Genomic DNA, 26,405 nt, shown 5'->3' on the forward strand with positions numbered 1-26,405 from the left:
GGCCGTATATAGCTCGCACCACCAAAGAAATAGCATACATTTGTCAGAGAGCACATCAATTCTGTAGAGGAGCCAGGAGAACAAACCCAGTGCACCTTCAGGTCAGTCTTCCCTTTGCGCTGGTTTATGAGTTTTCCCAGAACACAAGTAACATCTTTACAACGTGATGAGGAGCAATCTCAGAAAACAAACCCTGCAGCCCAGCCACAGATCTCATTACTCACATATTCTTTGATGTCCTTTGACTTCACGGCTTTGTAAGAATAATATGCAGGGTAAAGAGTGCCAAATATAAGCCTGGAAAAAAACAAACAACAAATGATTTAAATTGATTTTGTGTCACAGGGAAAGACTTTTCTTTTCCTGTCTGTTAAATGTGTTTCTTGCACTAGTAAAAAGTGTTAGGATTTGATTTAAGCTTCAGTGCACTAAGTACAGCACAGAAGTTATTTGCATCAATGAATTCACAGAAACTATTGGCAGTGACATGAATGAAGGGCAGGGAGTCAGGCTGACTTGCCTTTTGCAATAGTTTCCATAGCTGTACCTTACAAATTACACACAAAGAAAAAGCTCAAATCAAACAAAACAAGGCCACCACATTTTTAAAAGGAAATTAAAAATTTCAAAATAATCTACTGTGAAACTAGAAACAAAGAAGTATTGCTTTCAGAGGCAGGATAAAGTAAGAATCATTTGTCTAAAATGCCTTCTACCTCTATTCAACACCTTGAAAAGCTCTCAGAGTATAAAGCGTCATCCAAGTTCTACGAGTGCAAGGGTTTGAATGTTAGGGCCTCATCCTACATTAAATCTACTAAAGGGAAGAGCCCTGCATTGTTTGGTAAAGCAGATTTGGAATTTGTGCACCAAGATACACCAACAGGATCAGGCCTAAAAATCCCAGCTCTGCTCTTCTTTCAGACAGTTTCCTTTCATTTTCAAGTAAGAAAAGGATGCTGTCAGCTTCAAGATTTCATGTAAGAAAGAAATAAGGATCTGTAAGTTAAAAATAGCCCTACTGAGAAAAAAACAGGGAGAATTTTTTAGACTAACTTCTCTCTGCATCACTGCCTGACTGCTTATTCACTTCAATTATTCCGGACATCAGCATAGGCTTGTCAAAACCGCTTTGCCCTGCCCAGGTTTCAGTCAGTTTTGTTCAATGCAGTAGGATGATGCTGCAAAGTCTGAATTTAATAGATTGCAGGGGAATGTTTATTGGCTTGCAACAACTCCTCTTTCCGCTGAAGCTCTTGCTTTAAATTCATACCACTGTTTCTGCTGCTCTTGGGAATGGAAATGATCAATGTTTCAATCCTTAATTGCAGAGCCACATGGACCTGCAGTTTTCTTTTCCATCCTGCCAGTAGCAACTGTGTGCCATGGGACTCATAATTACAGCTGAGTCCATTACGTGCATAAGACATTAAAAATTAACACTCTGGGAGATGGTGTACCATCATATTTCCCGTAGTTCAAGAAGATATTTGTGAAAGAATGAGGTGAGCCAGAACACATCTTGATTTCCAAAGCACCCACCAAAGACAATTTGCCTGCTATTCATCATGCTTATTGTAGCATAGCTTAGCAAAACCTGAAGCACAAAGCAGACCTCAGAAAAGCAGCTACTGAGTGAGGAGATTCAGTGTTTTACAGAGGCTTCACACTGGCTTCAAAAAGCTTTGCTGGAAACATCCAGTTCTGAATCTATTTCACCCAAGGGGCTGTGCTATATGCAGGAATTAGATATGAACGCTCAGAAAGATTCTGGGAAACCAAACACGTTTTTGACCCTCGCAATATCTTAACAAACAGCACCACTGGTAAAAGCAAGGAAGAGCGCACAGACAATAGCCTGATCCTGTTCTCACTGAAGCTAATAACAAATATTCCCTCCGAGTTCAGTGCTAGCGTGACCTAATCCAAAGAAAGTACAGCCCACAAAAGACAGAAAGCTTCACTATATTCAGAAACAAACAGCTGAGCACATGAATAATATTTTTGGCTCTCCTCATAAAAAGTACCGCATTTCTGTCCTTCCTTCTTGGCCCAGGCTGGCTGCTATCTCACGCTTTTATTTCCTGCAAATAATCACTGAATGATTGATATTCACTTCCTCAGTTTGTGCTGGTAACAGGGAATAACTGTATCCTGACAAAACAGTTTACTAGAAAAAATTAGTTGCATACAATAAGCACTTGAAAAAAACTCCCATGAAGGAAAGAAACTGCAATACTTGCAGAGTAAGGGAGAGTTAATGAGATGATGTGCTCTCCCTAAACTGGAGATTGGAAGTTTCACTGATTCGCCTTCTAGTGTGTTGTGTGCATATATGGACATTTATTAGTGCTATGGTTTACCAGACTGAAAGCTGTTTCAAGGAATGCTGGATCCCAGTCTTGTCACTGCTGGGGCTTACTATGTGGCTTGGGGTCACTTAACCTTTGGGTACACCCTACAAAGGGAAGATAAAAGATCTTCAGGCATTTCTGTAAAGCGTATTTGGGATTTTGGAGACACATGGAGACTTTCAAAAAGTCTCCTGAAGTTACCGTCTTCATTGGGCTTTGGTTGAAACTTGAGTACTATTGATTTAATTTCATTTAATTCAAACATACTCGTCAATCCTCTATTGCTTCCCTCAGTTCCTCTCCCCCACTGAAGACAACACTTCTCTCTTCCCCTTCATCCAAGCTTCCCATGTAACTAAAGTTGTCGTTGACTCCTGCCTTCCTTCATCCCCATGCTCCAACTGTTGTTAAATCACTCCTCCTGTACACTAGATACAAAACGAAGGCTGATTCTTTGTCCCTCTGCCCAAGTCATCCTTCGCCTAAGCCTCCTTTCCAGTCTCCTTGGTGTGGTTTCTGCCCACCTGGGTGCACCAGTGTTTAAACCTCTCTCCCCCTGCCCACACAAACCCACTCCCCCTTGCCTACCGAGCTCAATCTTTGCTTTTCACAACTGAAAATGTTGCTCCCTCCACCTCAGTTCCTTCTCTCCTTTAATGTCTGTAGTTCCATCCGTGCTTACTCTGCTGTTCCTTCTATGTCTTCTCCCATGCCCTGGAGCTCCTATGCTCCTTGCCTATCAGCCCATCGCCTCTAAAACCAGCTGTTCCCTGACAGTTATCCTGACAGCCCAGTCTGAGAGGCAGTAGCTTAAACCACACAAATCCCAACCACGTCCTTTCCCAGCTCCTCCTCATCTCTCTAATCTTCCGCAACACTCCAGTTCTACCTGCTGTTCTCTGAGCCACACCACGGGACCTTCAGCTTTCCTCACATATCCCCAGAATCGCAGCACAGACCCTCAGTTCCCTCCCACAACTGCCAGCTGACCTGGGAACCACATGTGCTGCGGCTCCTTCCGTGGTACAAGCGTCGACTGCCTGACTGGTGCCTGCCAGCTGGCAAGCCAAACTAACAACCTACCTACGGAGATAACACTGCAGCTTTTACCTCCTGGCAGACACTGCTATGAGACCACAACCTATCCAGCAGCTAGTTCTTAAGAATAATGTAGAAACTTAATATGTGAGACCTCTCTGACCCATCTATTTTGGCCACAACCACTTTGCAGATCCCAAAAGTTAGCAGCAGTGGAAAAACAGATTGCTTAAGCCTCATTTCCTAAGGAAACCAGGCTACAAATACAGAGTCAATCCACTCCCCACCCATTTCCATCTTTCAAAGCTCCTTTGAATGCGCTATGTACCCTGAAAAACTTTGGCTCTTTTAGCCTCTGTGCAAAGACATCCTAATCAGCAAACCAGGGACTCTCACAGTTTGATGTAGTAGTTTCTACATTTAAAGCTGCAGAGATGTGTTCCGAAAGTCTGAGCTAAGGTACCTCAGGGTATAGGGAAAGGCAAGGAAGCACCAAGATACATCAGCTCCCTCCCAGTGCTAAACAAATGACCACAACAGCCTAAAAAGCCTGGCACTGCTCCATGCTGGAGGTCTACACCAATTACAATCGCCTTGGAAAAGAACAACAGAGCAGCTGTAAATAAATCACTGAAGAGTCAACTAATTGTGCAACAGGAGGCAAAAATCTAAGTAAAAGGTTAGTCTCCCTAAAGAATAGGATAAGGATTAATGCTGAAAATCTTATAATCCTATTAGGCAGAGTAGCAGCAGCAATCCCCAGTCTGGACCGCTACGTGCACTTCTGGTCATTCTTTGTCAACAGGGAAGCAGTGGAGGCAAAAGGGGGAACAAGGGCAACAAAAGTTCATGGCAGCACATCGGGGAAGATCTGTAAGAGTGGCCATAAATACCACAATTGTTTCTTTTGAAACGACAAATAACAGAGGTTATTCGCTCCTGCTCCTGGTGATGTTCAACTGAATCAAGAGAACCAAGTCAAAAAGGAGGAGGGACTCCTTCCCTGTCACCAGGAGCTCATCTGTGGAACTGACTAACTGCATTTATTTATATAATTATATTACATAGGATTTGGGGTTTAGTTCTGGTTTGCATTATTTAAGTTTACCATTAAATGAGACAGGAAAGGATGCAGCTTCCCATATCGCGCAGTTTCCTGATTATCAGGGAAATATTAAAGCAACTGAACTGGTGGCTCCTCTTTAGCAATCTCTGTGATATTCCAGGGGAGCAGCTGCACCATCACCAAACCTCCTTCTGTCTCCACTTAGCAGCACGGCCAGAGCCCATCCTGGCTACTATTCCTTGTCCAGATCTGCTAGTGCAGTGATCTGACCATCACAGAACAGATGTGACAATATTCCTAATAGTATCTAGGTTATAGCCTGGGGATCAGCATTAGAGCTGGTACCAGGACCTGGGAGGGCCCCACATGACATTTTGAGTTCTGATGATTTGGTGATGCTATTTTCCTTACGACAGGCCTGATCTTACAGCTGTAAAATTTACAGCCTGATCTTTCGTTGTAAAATTAACTCTCACATTCCACACAGCAGCTACTGAAATAAATGGGAAGACTCACAACGATTCTCTGGAGTACTGGCCAGGATTCAGGTTACCTCCAGCAATACCTGCATATCTATCCTCTTGAGTGCTTTTAACCACACAGATATTTTCTGGATGGTAACACACTGTTAAGCACCTGGTCTGGGGCAATTCCAAATGCAATTGCAAGCTGGGTGGAGAACAGATTGAGAGCAGCCCTGAAGAGAAGGACTTGGAGGTGCTGGTGGATGAGAAGCTAAAAATGAGCTGGCAACATGTGCTTGCAGCCCAGAAAGCCAACCGTATCCTGGGCTGCATCAAAAGAAGCATGGCCAGCAGGTGAAGGGAGGTGATTCTGCCCTTCTACTCTGCTCTAGTGAGACTTCACCTGGAATACTGCATCCAGTTCTAGAGTCCTCAGCACAGGAGAGACATGGACCTGTTGCAACAAGTCCAGAGGAGGGCCCTGAAGATGAGCAGGGGGCTGGAGCACCTGCCATACAAGGACAGGCTGACAGAGTTGGGCTTGTTCAGCCTGGAGAAGAGAAGGCTCTGGGGAGACCTTATAGCAACCTTCCAGTACTGAAAGGGGGCTACAGGAAAGCTGAGGAGGGGCCATTTATCAGGGAGTGCAGGGACAGGATGAGGCGTAATGGTTTTAAGCTGAAAAAGGGGAGATTTAGATCAGATATTAGGAAGAAATGTTTTCCCATGAGGGTGGTGAGGCCCTGGCACTGGCTGCCCAGAGAAGTCATGGCTGCTCCATCCCTGGAGATGTTCAACACCAGGTCGGATGAGGCTTTAGGAAACCTGATCCAGTGGGAGGTGTCCCTGCCCATGGCATGGGGGTGGAACAGGATGATCTTTAAGGTCCCTTCCGACCCAAACCATTCTGTGATTCTGTGCTACAAATATACCAGCATGGTGCTGTTCACATCCCAAGCCATCCAAGTTTTGCTCCTCTAGTTACCATGCCATCAGCTCTGTTTGGGCTGCCCAAACATTTAGAACACTGCACTACTGCAACACAAATAGAACAGCCCTTATTTTGCCCATAAATAACAAATGTTTCCATATCATCGACACACAGCAGCCAAGATGGCAAACTTCTGCTCAAACACTGGGATGGACACATTTAGGAATCATTGAAATCCTGTTTCTTCAACGTGTTCACTGGCTGGAGCACGCTTCTTATACACAGAGCAGCAGCTGAGCTGTCACCGTGCCAGCGTTCCTCGCTGAAACCGCCAAGAAGGGTGCCAGTAGGTTTACGTACCTTATGATCAGTCCTAATTAACGTTCACACTGTGCCACAGATTAAAAATAAATAGCAGTGCCTTTGCACCAAAGGTTCCCAGTTTAAATCCAGCAGCTGTGCAAGTGAAAATAAGCAGCACACAAGGTCAGGGAAAGGGTTAATGTGAGCCCCTTGACCCGCCAAATGCCTGATATCCAAGAATCTACCAGGGTGGAAGAAGCACCAGCTGAAAAGGAGGTGGCTTCAGGGTGATATTCCCCGGGGGTGGCTCCTGCAGATTCTTTGTGGTCTTTTTTTCCAGCAGAACAGGTCCTGCACGGTGGCTTCAGGGCAGCCAAGAACTTACTTGTTCACCCTTCAAACTCCATTTGCAACTGGGATCAAACATTCTCTCCAGGCTGGTTCTGTGCTGCCAAGGACAACTGTGCAGCTGTGCCCATGTCACTTGGCCACTTGCACCACCTCTATGGGTATTAACAAGGTGTAAAGCTCCACTTGAATGGTCACCCAGCATGTCCCTCTGCTTTAGCAAATACTTCTCCCCACCTCCTCGGTGGGTGACTTAAGAACGTGTCCTCATGAGCAGTTCTGAAGCACCCACAGTGCTGCGGAAACAGAGGCAGACCCAGTAGAACTCAGCATCTAACACAAAGATGCTTCGCTTCCCATCCAGATCCACCTCTGACTTCTCAGCCAGGCTAGCAGAGGAGCAAACTGCAAACTTCATCTTGGTTAATGTAACCTAACGGCTTGTGAAACCTAATCACTTCTCTCGGTGAAACTACAGGGTAAAGGGACACCCAACTGCCCTTCCAGCAGAAATAGTAAGCAGGCTGTCCTTGATGCTTCTAATTTAAGCAGTCTTGATCCTCCCAAAGCAGCACACACTGCTCTCCAGTTGACACCACCTTTACTTTACCCTCAGCCAGGGCACTCTTCGCATAGGAGCTGGAAAACAGCCAGGCACAGAGATGAAGAGATGTGGCGAGGGGGATGGGTGGAGGAAGTGGCCTTGGCCAGCCTGGAGAGACGACACAACTATTACATTTACTCACGGATGAGGTCCTACATCCAGATTTGTCTAAAGCACCAAACATTATTTCCTTTTTTCCCACTTCTCGTTATAGACAGAAGGTGGAAATGCTAAAACAACAATACTACCACTGATGGAGAGACCTTGTAAAATATTGGGATCATTAAAGATAATACGTGTGATGAGTACTAAAGCCTGATGTTCCCACTAAACCTACCAGCACTGAAGGGCCTCACAGGGCTGATATTTACACGGACACCCTTAAGTGTCACATTTAAAGCCCAACCAAGATTAAGCAGGTACTGCACCTTTCCCAAGGTGATTGTTCCAGGCTGCCTTCAAACTCAGGCAGAACTGCATCAGTTTACACACAAGCTAATGCTTCCAAGTTCTCTTTACAGCTCTTCAGAACAGAAAAGACCTGGGTAGCTGCTATAAAAATACCCCATGGCTTTGCAGCTATTTTGGGAAGCCCATTTACTGCAGGTAGATGGCTTACTAAGCTGGTCTGCTCTACTCCGTGCTGTGTTCAGTGGAGCTGCCTGATCCAGCGGAGACGGGCTGTGGATGAGCAAGGGGAATTTGCCACTGAAGCAATGCTTTAAAGGAAGGGTCATACATGGAGAATTTGTGTGGGGTCCCCACCCATCGGTGAGAAGCTGAGGGTTGATAAGAATGCTGCGCCTGGCACACACCATGAGGCTCTGAGCAGCTGCCTGTGACAGATAATGTTTCGTGGGCCTCATTGGAGGCATTTGCCCTGTTGCTGCTCCCCCCTTCTCTGTGCTTCAGCTCAGCAGGACCCCAGGAGAAAGAGGTCCACAGCACTGCACTTTCTCCCACCGCTCGCACAGCCCACAGCTTCATTCAGACCCTTTCTGGGAGAAGAAATAATTCATCAAAGTGTGATGCTAAGGGGAATAAAGTCAGTGCCTTTTAGAGAAGAAAACACTCTCTGCTATGTGACCGGGTCAGATCTTCACCCAGCTTCACAGCTCCAAAAAGGCAAAGTTTAGCATCAGCGCGCCCGTGATGTCTTCCCTATCCAGATCTGACAGTATAGTTCCTGCATTGAGAGCCCTGTCTTTTTCCAAATGAAATAAATGGCAATTTGAAAACTAAATGGTATGTTTTCAACGGGAAGGGCTGCTTTTTCTGACTCTGGAGAGGGGGGATATTTATGTGGAAAAGGGCTTTTTTAGAAGCGCTGACATTATATTCCAGAGATGGCAGATGGTTTAAAATCTGTATTGTGAGTTTGCCTACAGATTTATGGTAGGCTCACAACACAAAAAGGAACAGAAAGAGACGCATAACCTAACCAAACTAATTTCTAGCCTAAAAAAGGTATAAAATACAGACACTGTGTCAACATAGCAACTCTGCATTATTTTCATACAAAACCTCAACTAGCATGGTGCAAGTATTATTTTTGAGTTATTTTAACTGATGCTACAAGAATCAACCTTTAGGAAGCATAAACACATACAGAAATCCCATTTTAGAGCATAATTCTACACTGAGTGTCCTAAAACTCAGTTCAGGTCATAGAAGTCCTTCACCATTAAACCATAATTACTTCCATTGGCTGAGAAGATGGCAAGAAACACAAATGCTCCTGTTTGTCTATTCCTCACTTAAAGACAGCTTTAGACTTCTAGTGTCATACTTATGGGACAGAAAACAGGAATAAAAAATTAAATTAAACTATACCTCACCCAAATCAATTGCAATGTGATCTCCTTAGAGTAATATTACTTCAGCTTCCCAGGGACAGAATACTACTAGAAGTGCATAACTAAGTGCAAGGAATATTTTAACTCACCAATGTAATCTAAAAATCAAACTAAAAGACCTCTTTGGCCCAAATATTCAGCATGAAAAATGTTGACTTCCGATGATTCAAACCACTGACACAAATTGAACAGTCCCAAAGCCGTCTCAGAGATCTCCACAAGCTATTGGAGGAGGGTAGAAACTTCAATTTGATCTCTACACCAGCCAAGGAGAGCAGTTTGGTACGAGAACAAGTATCAGGCACAGTCACGGTCTGCTTGGTGCGAAACAGCCTGAGGAGAAAGTCTTACTATTGTCCAGACCTGTCTATAATATGCTAGAAAATTAACAACTTCTTCCATTAGTAACTGACCACAACTTCTTACATCTCTGAGGACTCCAAAACAGGGACTCAAAAAGTGAGAAGACCAAACATTTGGAGGGACCAGCCACACTGAAAACACGTGGGACCCAACTCAGTTGCAAGCTCTATGTTCCAGAGCCAGTGTCCAACTCCTACTTAAGTAAAAAAAAAAAACTAACCAAAAAACCCCAAACCCACCTCTAAAACATCTCTTGTCATTTTGATAACACATTTCAGAGAGCAGTGTAAGTACTAGTGATCTGAGTATCAAAGTCGACAGCACTTCCACTGATTTCTGATTATGTCTTTTTCATTAGTGTTTTATCTCTGGTTTAAATGATAAGGCCAAGCAAGACCCAGTTGAAATTACACAGGGACCTCATGTCAGAGACATGAACGGTACCCAGTTTCCAACTCCAGTTTTAAAGCAAGAGTGTAGAAAATCCAAGGCAAGGTGATTTTACAGGTAATTTCAGAATATTCCGACCATCTGAATGCTTTCATTAGTATCAGTATCAGAATGCCACATGCTACATATAACAGCTTCAACACTGCGGGGAGTTCACGGGCCATGCAAACCACATTTCTCTTTCTGGCCCCCAGACACAGACTGGTATTTCTTCTAGACACTGTAACAACATTTTAGAGAGAGGCTGGGCACCTGTTTTTTTATAGTAGGACCTGCATAAGTTCTTTTAAAGAAGGAAAGAAAAGAAAACGAGACACTGTCATGCAGCTTGAAAAAGACAGACTTCTAGTGTTTTCTCACATGCATTTGACAACGATTTCTAGTTAATAAAGTTTCTTCCTCCAGGGTCTTCTCTCATTTAATTCATCCTTTTTAATCCTTCCATTTTATATGGCTAATAACAGCATCTTAATGAAATGCATGGTACAACCGAGATAAACAAGGAGGGAGAGATCTCCAGCTGGAGCTGAACTGATACAGACCAGCCTGCAGTCTGACCTAGACATAAAGGAGAGGAAATCAGAAGGAAGCAAGCCTCTGTACTGAAGCCACGGATCACTAACGAATAATCAGAGCTTCTGGCTACACCTCTGAATTCAGCTTTGACTACCAGCAAAATTCTTTCTCTCTAATTAAAATAAATTAGAAGAAAAATGACCATTTAGTGGATAATCCTAAATCACAGTGTTAGGATAAGTGATAAACAACAGCAGTAAGAGGAGCCTAAATAACACCCTGAAGTTCTCCTGAAGAACATAAGAGACAGACAAACGCTTTGGCCTCTGTGCCAAGCAGCATCATCGCTAGGACTCACTGGAAAGTAAAGGAACTTCCTCCAGGGTTGACTCCAGAGGAAAGAGATTCACCCAGTACCCAAGAAGCAGCACTGATCCTCTGATAGGTATAAATCTTCAGCCCATTTTTCCCTGTATCAACAAACAGCATCTTAGATATTAAAAAAGCCCATCAACACTAAATCAAACCATTGTAAACACCTTTCTTCCTCACACTGTCGCACCTGAGAGCAAAACCTATGTGACAGACACCATTCTGCGTGCTACTGGCAACTGTTGAAGTGAAAGAATGGTAGATGTGATACAAGTAATAGAAACGTAAAGAATTTTTTCTTTATATCTCAAAGAGAATTTGCTGTAGCTTGCAGGACTAAAACTAAGTGCATAGCAGGACCCTAGGCACAGAAATATCAACATCTCTTCCAACACAGATCATTCCACGACTCTGTGATCTGGAGAACAGCACAGCACCCTTTCCATCACCAGAGGGGCAGAAAAGCCAGGGTCCTGCTCCATGAATGAGAAAGAGACTTTTCCTTCTTGTTTGGAGATGCTTCTTGCTCAACCACACCACACCCTTTCCTTTGCAAGTGGAGCCCTCTCCAAGGAGCTAAGCTGGGCTCATGGTACAACAATAGACAACATACTACAGGCGGACTCTGAAAATACTCCTTTTACTTCACTCCAAATAAGCTGTTGCAGCAGTACAAACCTCATTTAGCCACCTGTAAAACAGAATTTGACAGCTAAGGGAAGTGTGTGAGGAATGTTACCATTGTCTTAACCGTTGGATTTAACATGGACTGCTAAGTCCATGTTATTATGTACATATTGCTGTTACCATAACAGTTTTTAAAAAAGGAATAATGGAGATGAAATTAATATTTACAAACACTTATAGCTTTGATTTTCTTGCTTAGCCATTTCTTGGTGAGCTAGAAGAAGAACAGCAAGATTTCCCTTATCTCTACTGCCACATAGTCACCACTTAAGCTTTTATGTCATTAAATGTGCAGCATGACCACAAAATGTAATGGTTTTATGGTAATGCTGTTGCACAATTTATTCTTGCATAAAGCCTAGCAGGGAGGTCATTATCAGCTTATTTATATCTATGCCAAACACCATAGCCCATACTACGTATCTGGAGATAAAATGACATATTATTTATTTTGCTGGAGCTGGGAAGCTCATGGAGAAAGTAACCTACCCATATTCATGGCTTATAGTCATGCTATGATTATTTTTGAAAGGATCAGAGGCTGCCAAGTCCAGCAAAACTGTGATTGAGCTAAAATTTATTTAAAGGTCTTCCTTAAATTACAGTCTCCACCACAGTACCTAAATTCATCCTTTAGCAGTTGGGGAACTGTATTTTCAGGTTAAATGAAGAAAGATTAAATGAAACAGATTCTAAGAAGAGTTATATACAGTACTTCCAAAGGATACAGTTCTGCTAGTAAGAGGACTAATGCAGGATTCAGGAATTTCTCTGACCTAGTGATTCTAAAAGGCTTTTCAGGACTAAAACTAAGTGTATAGCAGGACCTTAGGCACAGAAATATCAACACCTCTAAGTCTTAACATCTTCAATTAGTTCTCTCCAAGCAGTTGGGAAATAGTTAAGTTCTTGGATCCCCATTGTACAGATTGGCTTCTCATAGCCCCAGCTGAGTAACCCTGTGGTTGGACATTCATCACGCAGTGCTGACATGCAAAAGCTGCATCTGTTGTGCCTTTAACTGGCTGGGGTTGGGCAGGATACTGTCACTGTTTCTGGCTTGGAGCATACCAGCCTACAGTGTGGGTGTCCTAACACACTCTCAGGAGGAGGAATAGCAGTTGCATAGCCTCTAAAATTCATGCCATTCCCTCAGGAACACTTGTACGTTGCCCAGAACCACGGCCCAAGTTAAACATTTCTGGCTTGCAGGCGCATGTGATAGACATAACTCATGTAGTTTGCACAGGACTCCAAATATCTTTGTTCTCTCCTCAACAAAGAGATGATATATACCAATGTACATACCAAGACAGAAATACCGGAATTTAGACACATTTCCTCAGTACTCCGGGATGTTTCTTGAAATGCAAAGCTTCTCTTCTGAACTCTGGAATCTCTTTATATCCATCTAACTTCCCTACATCACCACTCATTCCACAACTGAATATTCTTTTGCTACTAAAGGACAATTCTTTCCCTGATCCTCCCAAACAATTTTATCTCATTAAATATCTCCAGTGTCTGTTATTTCTTGGCCAACATCCAATTTCTTTGTTTCATTTCTAGTGTTTTCCTATCTTACCGTAGCTTCTCCCTGAAGCTTAACAGGTTAAACACTTTCCTGTTACACCAAGGACTTTAGATCTCAGTCCTTTTAGTAAGTGAACTTTGGGATTTTAACTGAAGACAAGACAGAGGAAGGAGTCACTTCTAGTTTCCACTGATTTTCATAGCACAACTACTATTAATCTGCAATACAGTTTTTAAGAACCAGCTATTACCTAAAGTGCAGGAGAGACTTAATAGCAAGGATCAGGTAACTACTGAAGCATCTCACGGCACAGCAGTTTATACTGAAAGCTTCAGGACGTCAATCGAAAATCACAGATCTTGGATAGAGAGCTTCCTAGGGTAAAAATCTTAAGAGTGGCCTGAGACAATGGTTGGTTTTCAGAGATGACAGATATCCATAGGTTCCATTGATCGCACTAGAAATGAAATGGTTTTCACCACTGGAAATCAACAGCTTAGTCACAGCCCAGGTAGAGCAAATGTGAGATCTGGGAAGAGAAGTCACAATTTCCAGGCTATGCTTTTGTGGTAGCCTTCATCACCTCCATCACTACACTTCAATGACGGCACTCTCTGAGCCCAGCTGAGTACCACGGTACTGCCAATTCTCACATTTATTCATTTAATCTCATCAGGTGATTTCTTGGAAGTGAGATTACAGGAACATCTCAGTTCAAAATAAATTCACAGACTCAATGGTTTCTAAGAAAAGAGCATGCAAACAATCTGACAGGCTCAGAGTACAAATCAAATTATCTAATGCATGGATATATATGTGCATATTAAAAAAGTCAGAATTTTAAATCCAGTCTCATGATTTGGTAAAGAACTGAATGGGGTTTTAATGCTTCCAGGCAACAATATTGCTACCCAGACACTCAATCATCATCCTGACAGAAAATGCCGTGTTCCCATTTGCATTCAATTTTTATCCCTCCCAGGCTTCTCGTATCGTTCCAAGGTTCAGGCTTTGACTGAGAGCATTAGGGAGCAAAAGGGATAAGCCATGCCACTCTCCTATTCTGCATTTCCCCAATCACAAATATGTTAACATCAAAGCCTGTGACACAGGCATAACTCCATTCTTACACTGTGAGGAATATCTCTTTGTTTCAGGCTTGGATAAAAAGCCAGTGCATTGTGCAATTCAGAACAGTAGAAGTTCTGCCTCTTCTCTTTCTCTGGGCTAAGAAATTTCACCTCTTTTCCCTTCTCACCTTCTCTTGCACACATACACCACACAGCTGGCAGCCACTCACCGTATAAAATGAAACATAAACTGAGGCTTAGGAGCCAGATGGAGACATCACAGAAATAACTTTAGAGGAAAGCAAAGGGAAAGACAGCCAAGGCTTCCAAGTCCATTACAGAGATTTCTAAGCAAACAGCTGCTTTAGAAGGCAGCCTGTACTTTTTGTGGGAACGCCCACTCTGCCTGCTATTCTATGTATGCTTTCCCATCACTTCTTATCCACTGTAATGCTGCTGGTTTAAATGCCACAGTCCAGTGCTTGTTCTCTTTCCCAAGAAGACTCACAGAGAAGGATGACAGCATTGCAAGGGCCACTCTCCACAAACAAAGCATCGCTATTTTGAAATTAAACGGTTAATTGTTTCAAACACAATATGTAGCTGTATAAAATGCACTCACCCTCTTACGGACTAAATGCCCAGAGTGAGGTTTCTTGATTTCAAGAATATACCTAAAACATAATAGCGTTTGAATAGAGATCTGATTTGTTACAGCCAAGTATCTGCAGACCTCAGCAGAATAATAATTGAAAAAGAATGCAGAGCTATTCCAGTGGCTTGTATAGTATTTGAGTACAAAAACCTCAGGACACGCTATAGCAGAAAGAGAGGAGGAATACCTAATGTATAAGTAAATCCTAGAGAGAGAAGGGAAAAACAAAGAGATATTTTTGAGTGAGTTTACATGAGATAAACTATGAATCATACACAAACTGCAAGGAAAGCAGACTGGTTCAGTTTCCACTATCACGCAAAATCTGGCATGGTATTTTTGTATTCGAAATGCACGTCCTGCCTCATGGACAGCAGGCAAGATCCTTCACTCTGGCTGCATGCGGTCTCTTAACCAGCTCTGCTCATTCTGCAGTGATTCAGGAATCACCTGTAGAAATATGCACAGGGTCGTTATCATCAATCATATATATCACATCCCCTGGGGCCCTGGAAATGGCTGTGGATGAGCCCTTGGAATTCCCAGTTCGGGGAAGCCTGCAAAACAGCACTGAAAGGGATTTAGAATAGCCAGGATCAGGGATGAAAGCTAAGAGCTAAGAGCAGCAGGCCAAGCTTAGCTAGCAGAGTGCGATGTCCAGCACCCTCTGTAACAGATCTTCACATAAGGGTACAGGGATGAAGCACAAGAGAGGACAAGAGTTTCTCCTTATCTGACACAATTAAAGTAGCTTTTAAAATATACATACTTGGGTGGTCTCTAATAAAGCATTAGGATTCTTTAGACTGAATCTAAAGAGAAGGTGGTCATGCTCTTCATCCCCAGCTTTCAGTGAGGTATTCATGCTTACTAGAGAGAAGCTCAGTAGCGAAGCTCAACAGCGAGCTCCGGATCTGAGGTCAGAGACATCTCAATTACAGGCTTTGGGACAGCCCATTTGATGGGCTTTGATTGCTGAAGTGCAGGTAAAGCCATATGCCAATCTAGTGACAAAATTCACAACGCTAAAATAAAGGAAAGGATGAAGTAACTGTCCAGACAGAACTGTGTCCTTGAGAGCTCTCTATCCTCAGTCACCACTCAAAGGGCAGTTTAACTTGAGGCGCATAAGGAACTTCCTTCTTTACATTGAACTGGCCAACTTCTGCTCTATAGTATTCATCTTTCTAGGACGCAGCTGGCACTCTCTACAAGGCCTTCATCATTCTGAGCTACAAACACAACCCTGATATTCTGACCTGGGTAGATATACACCACTCACCGACTTCAGCAGAGCTGCATCAGTTAACACAACTTGAAGTCCTCATATTTCCTTAGGGATGAGAAAATGTTTGAGGTTTGCTTTGAATCAGTATTTTCCAACTATTTATTCCCTCTGTCTGCAGAACATCCACCCTTGATTCTTCAGGTTTACCACAAGCCAAGACTGGGAATTTTTGTGGCCATTGTTTTTAAAGTTTGGCAATGTACCAGTTTGCCTGCTTTCATCAAAACAGAGAAGCTTCAATTATTCCTGATAGGAACTGATTTTTTCCTCCTCTCATATGCTGCATTTCTTTTGTTAGAAGGTTACATTGAGAATTTTTCTATTAAATTCCACCTTTTGTGTTTGATCACTTTCATTTCACAAGGAGTGAGTCCAGAGAAGAGCAACAAAGCTGGTGAGGGGGCTGGAGAACAAGTCTTACGAGAAGCGGCTGAGAGAGCTGGGGGTGTTTAGCCTGGAGAAGAGGAGGCTGAGGGGAGACCTCATTGCTCTCTACAACTACCTGAAAGGAGGTTGTGGAGAGGAGGGTGCTGGCCTCTTCTCCCAAGTGATGGGGGATGGGGCAAGAGGGAATGGCCTCAAGCTCCGCCAGGGGAGGTTTAGGCTGAACATTAGGAAAAAACTTTTCACAGAAAGGGTCATTGGGCACTGGCAGAGGCTGCCCAGGGAGGTGGTTGAGTCACCTTCCCTGGAGGTGTTTAAGGCACAGGTGGATGAGGTGCTGAGGGATATGGTTTAGTGTTTGATGGGAACGGTTGGACTCGATGATCCGGTGGGTCTCTTCCAACCTGGTTATTCTATGATTCTATGACTCTGTAACTCTGATCATGTGCCTGTAAGGCTTTTTGAAGCATATGAAATAATTTGACTGCTACATTAGAGGAAAAGAGGTGGTGCAATTCCTTTTGGAATTAAGAATCTCCAAATCACAGAATCGTTGAGTGGTTTGGGTTGGAAGGCACCTTAAAGATCATCCAACTCCAACCCCCTGCCATGGGTAGGGACACCTCCCGCTGCATCAAGTTGCTCAAAGCTCCATCCCTGAACACCTCCAGGGATGGGGCATCCACAGCTTCTCCAGGTAACCTGTTCCAGTGCCTCCCCATCCTCACAGGAAAAAAAATATCTTCCTAATCTCTAATCTGAATCTCCCCTCTTTCATCTTAAAACCATCATGCCTCATCCTATCCCTGCAGCCCCGATAAAAAGCCCCTCCCCAGCTTTCCTGTACCCCCTTTCAGTACTGGAAGGCTGCTATAAGCTCTTCCCAGAATCTTCTAAGTGAATGTGTGGTTACTCAATTACTTCTAAGTGTTCAGGTGCTAGACTGCGACTACAAATTCCCATCTAACAGCCAGCAATTACACTGTGTACTAGGATCTCAAATGCTATCCAAATATTGATGAAACAAGCTTTATCTTGCACTGTGAGATGGGAGGCTACTGGCATAGACACAGGGATAGGCAGTAAGGCACAGAGATGCGAACAGGCCTGTTCAGAATTCCCCGTGGCAGTCTGTGTTACAGGTACATGACAGTTACGGTTACACACATCTACAGATGTGGATGTATCTATGAGAGAGGGATGATAACCCGAGAAAGGATCATTAAGTCACAGTTTCTGCCTAAATCATCAAAGTCAGCAGGGGATCCATTTGACTGATTGCATTCTGACAGCTATGAAAAGAGGTTAGCATAATATAACAAACATGAGAAAATTTCAACAATGTTTCTGTAGGAAACTACTTATTTCATCATCTGTGTTTTAGGGCATCTGTTTTAAATAACAGCTTCCTCTCTGCATTTGATCCTACAAAAAAAGATCCTTTCTGTATATAGGACAGCAGAGTGTGTTGCCATGGAAATTATTATGTTCTACTTAAATTCAACAAATCCAGCCTTACGGGGTATATTCCCCCGTGTATCTCAACTTAATTATTTATGTTCTTTCTAAATAGCAACATCTTTTGACCAAATTATAAGCAGAGTCAAAATAGTAAGCCTGGAAAATCGAATCCTTTGTTCAGGTGCAAAAGAGGTGCAGTTAAGCCAGGGAAGATGCAAACAGCCTCCAAGCTGCTGTGTTTCAACTTAGACCTACATGGATCATCTGGAAGGGACAAAGTCTCATTCAGTGCCTGTGCCCATTATGTCCCTGGCCTCTCTGCTGGGATTTCCAACACAAAATACCAGCTAGGATAGTGGCTTTTTTTACACAGTCACACATTCAGCGGAATCTAAACACTGACCATCAATTCATTTCCTTATAGTCACCACTCTTGTGCTCATTCTCCAGCCATACAAGCCCAGTGAAACCATCCAAGCTCTCCCCATGAAATATACCCCTAAACTCAAAGCCATTTAACCTCAAGGCAGCTCCAACACCCATTATTCTCCTTCAAGTGTCACCATGAATTCTGCAGGTAGATTTTAGGAGCCAGATGGTGTCATTCAGGCTGACCCTATATGGGAGAGTTTCTTGTGGGTCCCAGAATATCAGCGGTTTGTAGGTTTAGACATGCACAGACACATGTCCTCCCAAGTCCCCAGCAGAAGAGGCAACAGGACAAGCAGAACCATTCTACAAGCAGGATGAGGCTCAAGGGCTTTGAATTGCTCATCCAGGAAAAAATCCAGGGCACAGCATGGAGGAGGAGTGCTGTGAGAACTGCCTGAGGCAGGACAACAACCTCACCCCTGTGGCAGCTTAACGTGACCTGCAGCCTGGGTAGGCTGCTCGCCCCACAGGCTCACAACAAGTGTTAGGGCATTTGTGCCGAAGACATCAAGACAAAGGTAGCCATGAAACATGGTGATGACAGGAGAAGGTCATCTTCCTGCAATTGCTCAGCTCTAATCTTGACCAGGTGCTTCCCCATCTGTCCTTCCTAGAAGGGTATACCTCACAAAATGCCGTAGCAGGTTCCTGGTTTCACTCCTCCAAGAGTGCTTCTTGGGGACCAACAGTCAGGAAAGCTCTGCCACAAAAGAGGCTGGTCTATGCAAACCATCCCAGAGCACCCCTGAACTTCTGACCATTGGTTTGGAAATTTCAGCTCAAAATTCCTATCTACATTGCCCTCCAATTCTACTCAGGAGAGCGTGCCTCGTGCTCACACCAGGTTCTATCACATGTAAACCAGAGCTGATGGTTTAGATGGACAGAAGTTATCACTAAACCTATTTTACAGGTACCAAATTAAGAAAGAATAAATAACTTGCTCTCTTCCCACAGGGAATTTGCAGCACCACTGAATCCAGGCTCTTAGCATTCTCATACAAAACATGCAGCAAAAGTCCTCTCTTCCCTTATTGGTCATAAGCCTCCCTCCAAAACATGAGGCAAGAAATGCCTGTCAGTTTTTGGCTCTCCCCTAAAAACACTTGCTTAGTGGCTGGAAACAAGAAATAGAATAAATGAGCTCAACTGAGCTGAATGAAAGAAAGCAACAGTAGGACTCAAGAGAATAGAAGTGTTCTTGAGCAGGAGCTGCAACTGTTATTTGATGCTGCTAGCATTGAATTGCTTGGTAGACTCAAAGGCAGGCTACATGCATCGCCCTGGCATCCCTGGGACTCGTCCAAAAAGGCACAAAATTCCAGACGTGAGGGGCATTCCTTCTAGCTCCTCACAAATAGGTTCTTCAATACTGGTTTTGTTGTCCTGTAAAACACGCCGTTTTGGAAAGCAAAAGATTTCTGTTGGCCCCATGAGACCGAAGGGGGAAAGTGGGATTCCAGCTTTATTGACTGGCTGATTGATTCCTTCTTTGGAATTGATGGGTTATTTATTTATTAGCAATTAGTGCATTAGCTGTAAGGGACACAGCAAGCAAGGAGGCAGCATTTGAAGAAACAAACCTTTACTATGACACCAGGCCAGTGTTCCCAGCTGTGTTCCCAAGAGTCAATGTCCAACTTGACTCCTAATCCTCCATATAAATGTGTGTCCTTTCTGAAACATCATCCATGCTCTTCATTTCTACTTACTGTACAGCGAGCTCTTTTTCTTTGTTATCACCCTTACCCTTCTCCTGGCTGTCTGGCAGCTTTTACCAGCCTGCAGGCTGCTGCTTTACCACCCACATCAAATTAAAACCCCTAACCCCTCTAGATCCTCCAAAATGTGTCTACAAGAAACAGAAAGTGGGGTATCCCACCAAGGAGATGGGACTGCTCTGAGGTTTAGATCAAAAGATGGGGTGTTTCTGTGTACAAAGTTTGGGAAAGTACCACCCGTGTTTCCAGTTCTGGCATGCTGCTCCAGGTCTGCAGACCTTTCTTGGGTCCTGCCAGCAGAATATGCAAGCGTGTCTGGTTATCTTGGTCCTTCTCTTCAGAAGCACACGCATGTCAGAAAGATAAAACACAGTTTTCATTTTGTTGCTTCTTCTAGTTCATTCTCACCACTCTGCTCACCATCTGTTTTGCCTGTATTTCATCAGTTTAAAATAGGAGCTCCTTAGAGCAGGAATCTTGTCTTACTACACACATATTAAATGCCAAAACAGAACATGAAAACTGTACCAGTAATAACGTCACAATGAAATTACCAGGGAGCACAAGATCAGTCTCATAAATTATTCACCTAGAAGGCAGTGTTGTGCTTATTCATATATTATTTATTTTTCTATCGCCTTAGATCTTAGAAAAACCAACCAGAGGCAAAACACCATTGTCCAGGGTGCTGTAAAATCAAAAATACTAAATAAGAGTTCCTGACCAAAAGAATTTACAATCTAAATAGCATACGAGTGATAACTAAAGTACGTGACAGCTTCCTCTGCAAAAAGCAGCATATGATTAGCTTCCAGAACACAGGTGGTTTCAGTGATATTTTGATCTGTGTTTTCCTTGCAAAGAGCCCAATGACATGGATGCATCCCTCCACTACGCTGTTTCATCTCACAAGTCCTCTCTAAATTAAATCTGCTGAGTGGCCCTGATCAAGCCAAGTGCTGAGCTAGACTCAGATCCTAGCTGCCTAGTGAGGACACAGAAGAAATTTCGACATATAAAGGTTGCACAGCAATTGAAACTGGCCAATACTTCTGCAGCACTCAATCCTTCACCTGCCTGTATGATTAGACTGAAAGTTCCCAAGACACCACCTCTGTCTGCTGAAAGCATGGAACCAGAAAGGCAAACACACTGCTTAGTACCTGTCAGCAACTGCTCAAGAAGTAGGAGGCATGATTACAGAATCACAGAATCATAGAATGGTTTGGGTTAGAAGAGACCCTAAAGTCCACCCAGCTCCAACTCCTCTGCCGTGGGCAGGGACACCTCCCACTGGATCAGGTTGTTCAAAGCCTCATCTCAACCTGGCCTTGAACACCTCCAGGGATGGGGCAGCCACAGCTTCCCTGGACAACCTGTGCCAGTGCCTCAGCACCCTCACAGGAACAAAAATCTTACTAATATCCAATTTAAATCTACCTTCTTTCGTCTTAAAACCACAGAATTGTTTAGGCTAGAAAAGACCCCTTTGTCTTCTTTGTACCGAGCATTTCTTCTTGACCCAACAGTTCTCTATGCAACATGCTACCTTTAATGAAAGCTCCTTTGAGATGTCTGTCTCCCTCTGTTAACTGCAAAGAGAGCAGGGAAGACTGTTTCTCAACCTTTCTTATCACTGGACAACCTGACCCTTAGAAAGAAACACAGTTCATTTTATATCCCACTGTTGCTTAAGAATAGCTAAGTCAGTCACATGGAACTGGTAAAATGCTGAAATGCTAATATTTTGAGATCTCACCTGGAGCCCTGCGTTCTGGAGTCCTAAGCCCAGGAAGGATGTGGATCTGTTAGAGCGAGTCCAGAGGAATCCACAAAGATGATCAGAGGGCAGGAGCACCGCCCATACGAGGACAGGCTGAGAGAGTTGGGTTTTTTCAGCCTGGAGAAGACAAGGTTCCAGGGAGACCTTATAGCGACCTTCCAGTACTTAAAGGAGGCCTGCAGGAAAGCTGGGGAGGCGTTCCATCAGAAAGTGCAAGGGACAGGATGAGCAGGAAATGTTTTAAGCTGAAAAAGGGAAAATTTAGACTAGCTATTAGGAAGAAATATTTTCCTGTGAGGGTGGTGAGGCACAGGTTGCCCAGAGAAGTGGTGGCTGCCCCGTCCCTGGAGGTGTTGAAGGCTGGACAGGATGGAGCTTTGAGCAACCTGAGTGGAATGTGCCCCTGCCCATCGCAGGAGGGTTCAAATTGGATAATCTTTAACATCCCTTCCAACTCAAACCATCTCGTGATATTTTACAAAACTGTAATTCAGTTTCCGTAATTACAAAACTCGTAATTAAAACACAGTAAAAAAATGGTATCAACGGATCATATCAGTTAGTGCACAATAGACAATTGCCTGTACGAGGGGTTCTGTTTTAGAGCTGAAACGTTTCCATGGAATGCCTGATGTTTTGTGGACTCCCTGTTGAGTAACTTGGCTCTAAATCTCCCTGCTTCGACTAAAGAACCAACTTTAGGTACCGTAACGCCCAAATTAGGCATGCTGGCTGTTGCATTCTTCTGTCTATGACACCGAGACAACACTGAGGAACTGAAAGGGAATGGGTCATTACTCAGAATACTTAAGCCTTTGGTTGTTTGACTGCTTCGGGTGGCATCTATTTAAGCGTGTAGCTTTGCTCTACCCCTCCCACATCCATCACAAATCCATAAAACAAGGCACAAACCCAAGGAACAATTCCTTTCATCAGATCCCCTTTCATTAATACATTGATCAAGGAGCTTAAAGAAGTTTATGACCCATTACCAGAGATCTTCCATGGAATACTAGATACATCACTGGATCTCTCTGTGCCCCAGTGCCCTTGCCAGTCAAATGGTAGTAAATATCATTCTAGTGACATGATACTTAGTAAATTAACGCTTTGAAGTGCTTTAGTACAGTGGAATGGAAAGAGACCCACAAAGGCAAAACACTGTACTAGTGCAGCTGCGAAGGCCAAGCCCCCTGGCTTTATTTCATGATGTCTGGTTTGGTAAAACACCTTTCTTTACCAAACCAGGACTAGCAACATCTGTGATGTGAAGGCAAGAAAACCTTCCCCACTGGGGCTAAGAGCATTTCCATCACATCTGTGTCTGTGCAGGAAAATCTGGGTCAGGGTTGCTGAAGCAGCAGGCAGCATTATCTCCTGCAGTGCGATCGGCACGGTCACATTTCACACGAAGGGCAAAGCAAATGTCGCACCTGCGCTGGATGCGCTTCTGCCAGTTACTGTCACCAACAGGTTCCATCCCCTCAGGAAAGCCGTGAAGGCTACAGCAGAGTTGCTCATGGTGGACGCCAAGCTGAACTGGGAGCCACAGAGACCACTTGCTCTGTGCAAGGAGAGCAGCAGTGTGAGACTACAAGGTCTGTTCCAGAGGGACACCACCATCTTACTCCACAGGTCATACAGAATCATAGAATCATAGAATAACCAGGTTGGAAGAGACCCACCGGATCATCGAGTCCAACCATTCCTATCAAACATAGCACCTCGTCCACCCGTCCCTTAAACACCTCCAGGGAAGGTGACTCAACCACCTCCCTGGGCAGCCTGTTCCAGTGCCCAATGACCCTTTCTGTGAAAATTTTTTTCCTAATGTCCAGCCTAAATCTCCCCTGGCGGAGCTTGAGGCCATTCCCTCTTGTCCTGTCCCCTGTCACTTAAGAGAAGAGGCCAGCACCCTCCTCTCTACAACCTCCTTTCAGGTAGTTATAGAGAGCGAATTCCGCACAGATAGCAGACAGTCAAGCCTTCCTGCTTCCCAGCTTCAGAGCATATAAAAGAGTCTTCTGCAAGCTCATCCCATACTAGCCTCAGAGCATTCCATATTAGAACCCAAGCCACATGAAGTCCATTGCTGTATTTTCACATAGTTTGCATCACTGATGATGAGGTGTATACAAAGCAATAAATACCAGATTCCTCCACAACACCTGCCAGCGCCAATTAAATAATACAGACTGTGAAGGACCTTCACAAACGTGGTATATATGGTTGGATAAGGCTTTGAGCAACTTGATCCAGTGGGAGGTGTCCCTGCCCATGGCAGGGGGTTGGAACTGGATGATCTTTAAGGTCCCTTCCAACCCAAACCATTCTATGATTTTATGATGATTCTATAGCTGCCAAGAGACGAATGCTGACACATCAGTAACCAAAAGCACAGGGTTCTGCCTTGATAAGAACAGCTCTTGCTTACTTGAGCAGACTTGAGCCCCAGCCTGCCTGATCCAACTTATCCTTTTCTACCCTCCTATAATCTCTATTTTGACCTTTTTTTTCCCTCCATTCATAAATCTCTTCAGGCTTCCCATGCACATGAAAAACAGGAGGAGGAAAGATCTGCTAAGTTTCTTTAAAAGGGAAATTCATTACTGATGTACACAGTGTCTTTTGATTAAATCAATGTCTGACTCAGTAGCGCTACGGATTTACACCAGCTGAGGATGGGGGTGGCCGATTTCACCCACCTTTGTTAAAATGGCATTATTGCAATCAACAAAGAGAAAGAAGAGAAACTGTGACAAGGAAGGAAATTTTATTCAACAGTTCAAAGAATTATTTAGTTCCTCTTTGGTTTTGTTCAGACCTTCCAGTGACAGCCAGAAGAAAGGATGCCTCTGATAAACCCCCAAATCCCTGTTCCTTTCACATAGGTCCAGGAACATATCTGAGGCTGCCACCCCATTTCACATCAGACCATAAGAGACCAGAGAGGTCATTACTGATAGCTTGTTTAAAAGAAAACAAATAGAGGAAAAAAATTATTAAGGCTGTGATTTTTCAACATAAGAACATATTTAACCATTTTATAATAATCTGTAATGCACTCCCCTAAGCTCCTCACAGCAGGAATTCAAACACCTAAGTGACACAGTATCATCTCAACTATCAACGATCTGTCTGATCCAGCCTCATTTCTACTGATGTATCTTTCCTCTGCCACGTGTTTCAGATTGAAAGGCTTTCAACCGGCAGCGTGATGTGCCTAACTTTCAGAACTGGAGCCAAAATCTGTACTTCTGTTCTTCATGACTACAAGCACAAAAAGCAAGTTCCATGTTTCTGGGAAAAGAATTTTCATGCAAATAAAACAGGCTGCATTTATATATAATGCCTATACTTTTAACTTCAAAATGCTTTCAGACAGCAGTCAAAAGGTGTAGCAGGCCAGTAACCACCTTCAAAATGAGTGGCAATAAACTGTAAATGGTCAGACGTGCCATGATCCCTTCTGGTTTGTCTCAGGAAGACAAATTCAGCACAGTCCATTACACTTCACAGATGAGGAAACTGAGATATGGGTGTTCCAGGTGTCCTTTGAGATGTACTCGGAGATGTTGAATAAAAAAGGGGCTGTAATTAACCCAGAGAAAATGACGCTATCCCATTCCAGTTATTGTGAGGGACAAAGCAACGAGTAACTCCAAGATGCAGCGATCACAATTCCAGACATCCCTTGGTAGAAAAGTCACCAGTAATCTACTGGCATCAGAACAAGAACACCCTTGATTTTGTTCTCTTTCATGTGAGTGAAAAAACTACCTGGACTTCAGTTAGATGAGAATTGAGCTCCTAGAGGAAAAATAAGTCCAGGGACAGGATTACCTTATTGTTTCACATTTGTACAGTACCCAGTGTAGATCGTGACAGTAACAAAGTCTTTAACACACAGCTATGGCAGCATTAGATGCTGCTCTGAAGTCATTTCTCTTCTGGAGGTTACCAGCACGTGGCTCTGCAGGCAGAACAGGACAAGCCAGCACTCCAGACCTGTGCTAACACAGAGTCTAAACACTGAAGTTGAAACGATATAGGAGATGGGTTGCAGTAAGCTGCTTGACTTCACACTGAAGTGAGTGAGAAGTGCTCACGCTTTTCTTCAGTAACGTTTTGCAAACAGAAATTGCTAGGACAGTAACAACCAAATCAGGAGTAATGGAAACAACAAAGCACCTGAGAGCCAAAGCAAAGGACTGCTTTTGGTTTTAGACTCCTTTGTGTTAGCTAAGTTATACCAGACATAACCCCTATGGAGATCAGTAGAAGTCATAAGAGCACAAAGCAATATTCACAGTGTGACTAAACCACTTTCCTCATCAGCTAGTAAGATTTGAGGAAAAAAACCCAAACAACTAAATAGGCATGAGCAGGGAAAAAAAAGCCCAGCCAGGTGGCCATTCTACTTAGAGCACAGCTATCTGTACTGATGGTTCAACTAGTGGTTCATGAGGGGTTGGGAAACCAGATTAGACAAATTAAATCTTTGTCATGATCCTAATGTGAAGACCACTGCGCACCAAGGAGTCAGTGATCCATCTAACTGTTAATCCAAGGCAGTGCAGGGACAGCTTGGCCTGCTGGCTCATGCTGTGCAGACCTGCATCCCAGGATCAACTCAGCTGGTTAATTGTCATGAAGGAGCCTGTAGGAACCTCACTGGCCACCAGAAATTAAACCACCTGCCTGTCCTTGTTTGCCTTTATCTAC

At 43.7% G+C, this 26,405-nt stretch overlaps 1 protein-coding gene across 8 annotated transcripts in view; it reads right to left on the bottom strand.

Moving 5' to 3' along the window:
- REEP1 (receptor accessory protein 1) overlaps window positions 1-26,405 on the bottom strand; it is a 78,418-nt gene that overhangs the window by 44,378 nt on the left and 7,635 nt on the right. For all 8 annotated transcript variants that reach the window (XM_069856536.1, XM_069856532.1, XM_069856533.1 and 5 more), the window contains exon 2: window positions 225-297. In XM_069856536.1, coding sequence (XP_069712637.1) covers window positions 225-297 — 73 coding nt within the window. The remainder of the gene's footprint in view (window positions 1-224; window positions 298-26,405) is intronic.

The sequence above is a fragment of the Phaenicophaeus curvirostris genome, chromosome 4 (assembly GCF_032191515.1).
Source record: "Phaenicophaeus curvirostris isolate KB17595 chromosome 4, BPBGC_Pcur_1.0, whole genome shotgun sequence".
NCBI lineage: Eukaryota > Metazoa > Chordata > Aves > Cuculiformes > Cuculidae > Phaenicophaeus > Phaenicophaeus curvirostris.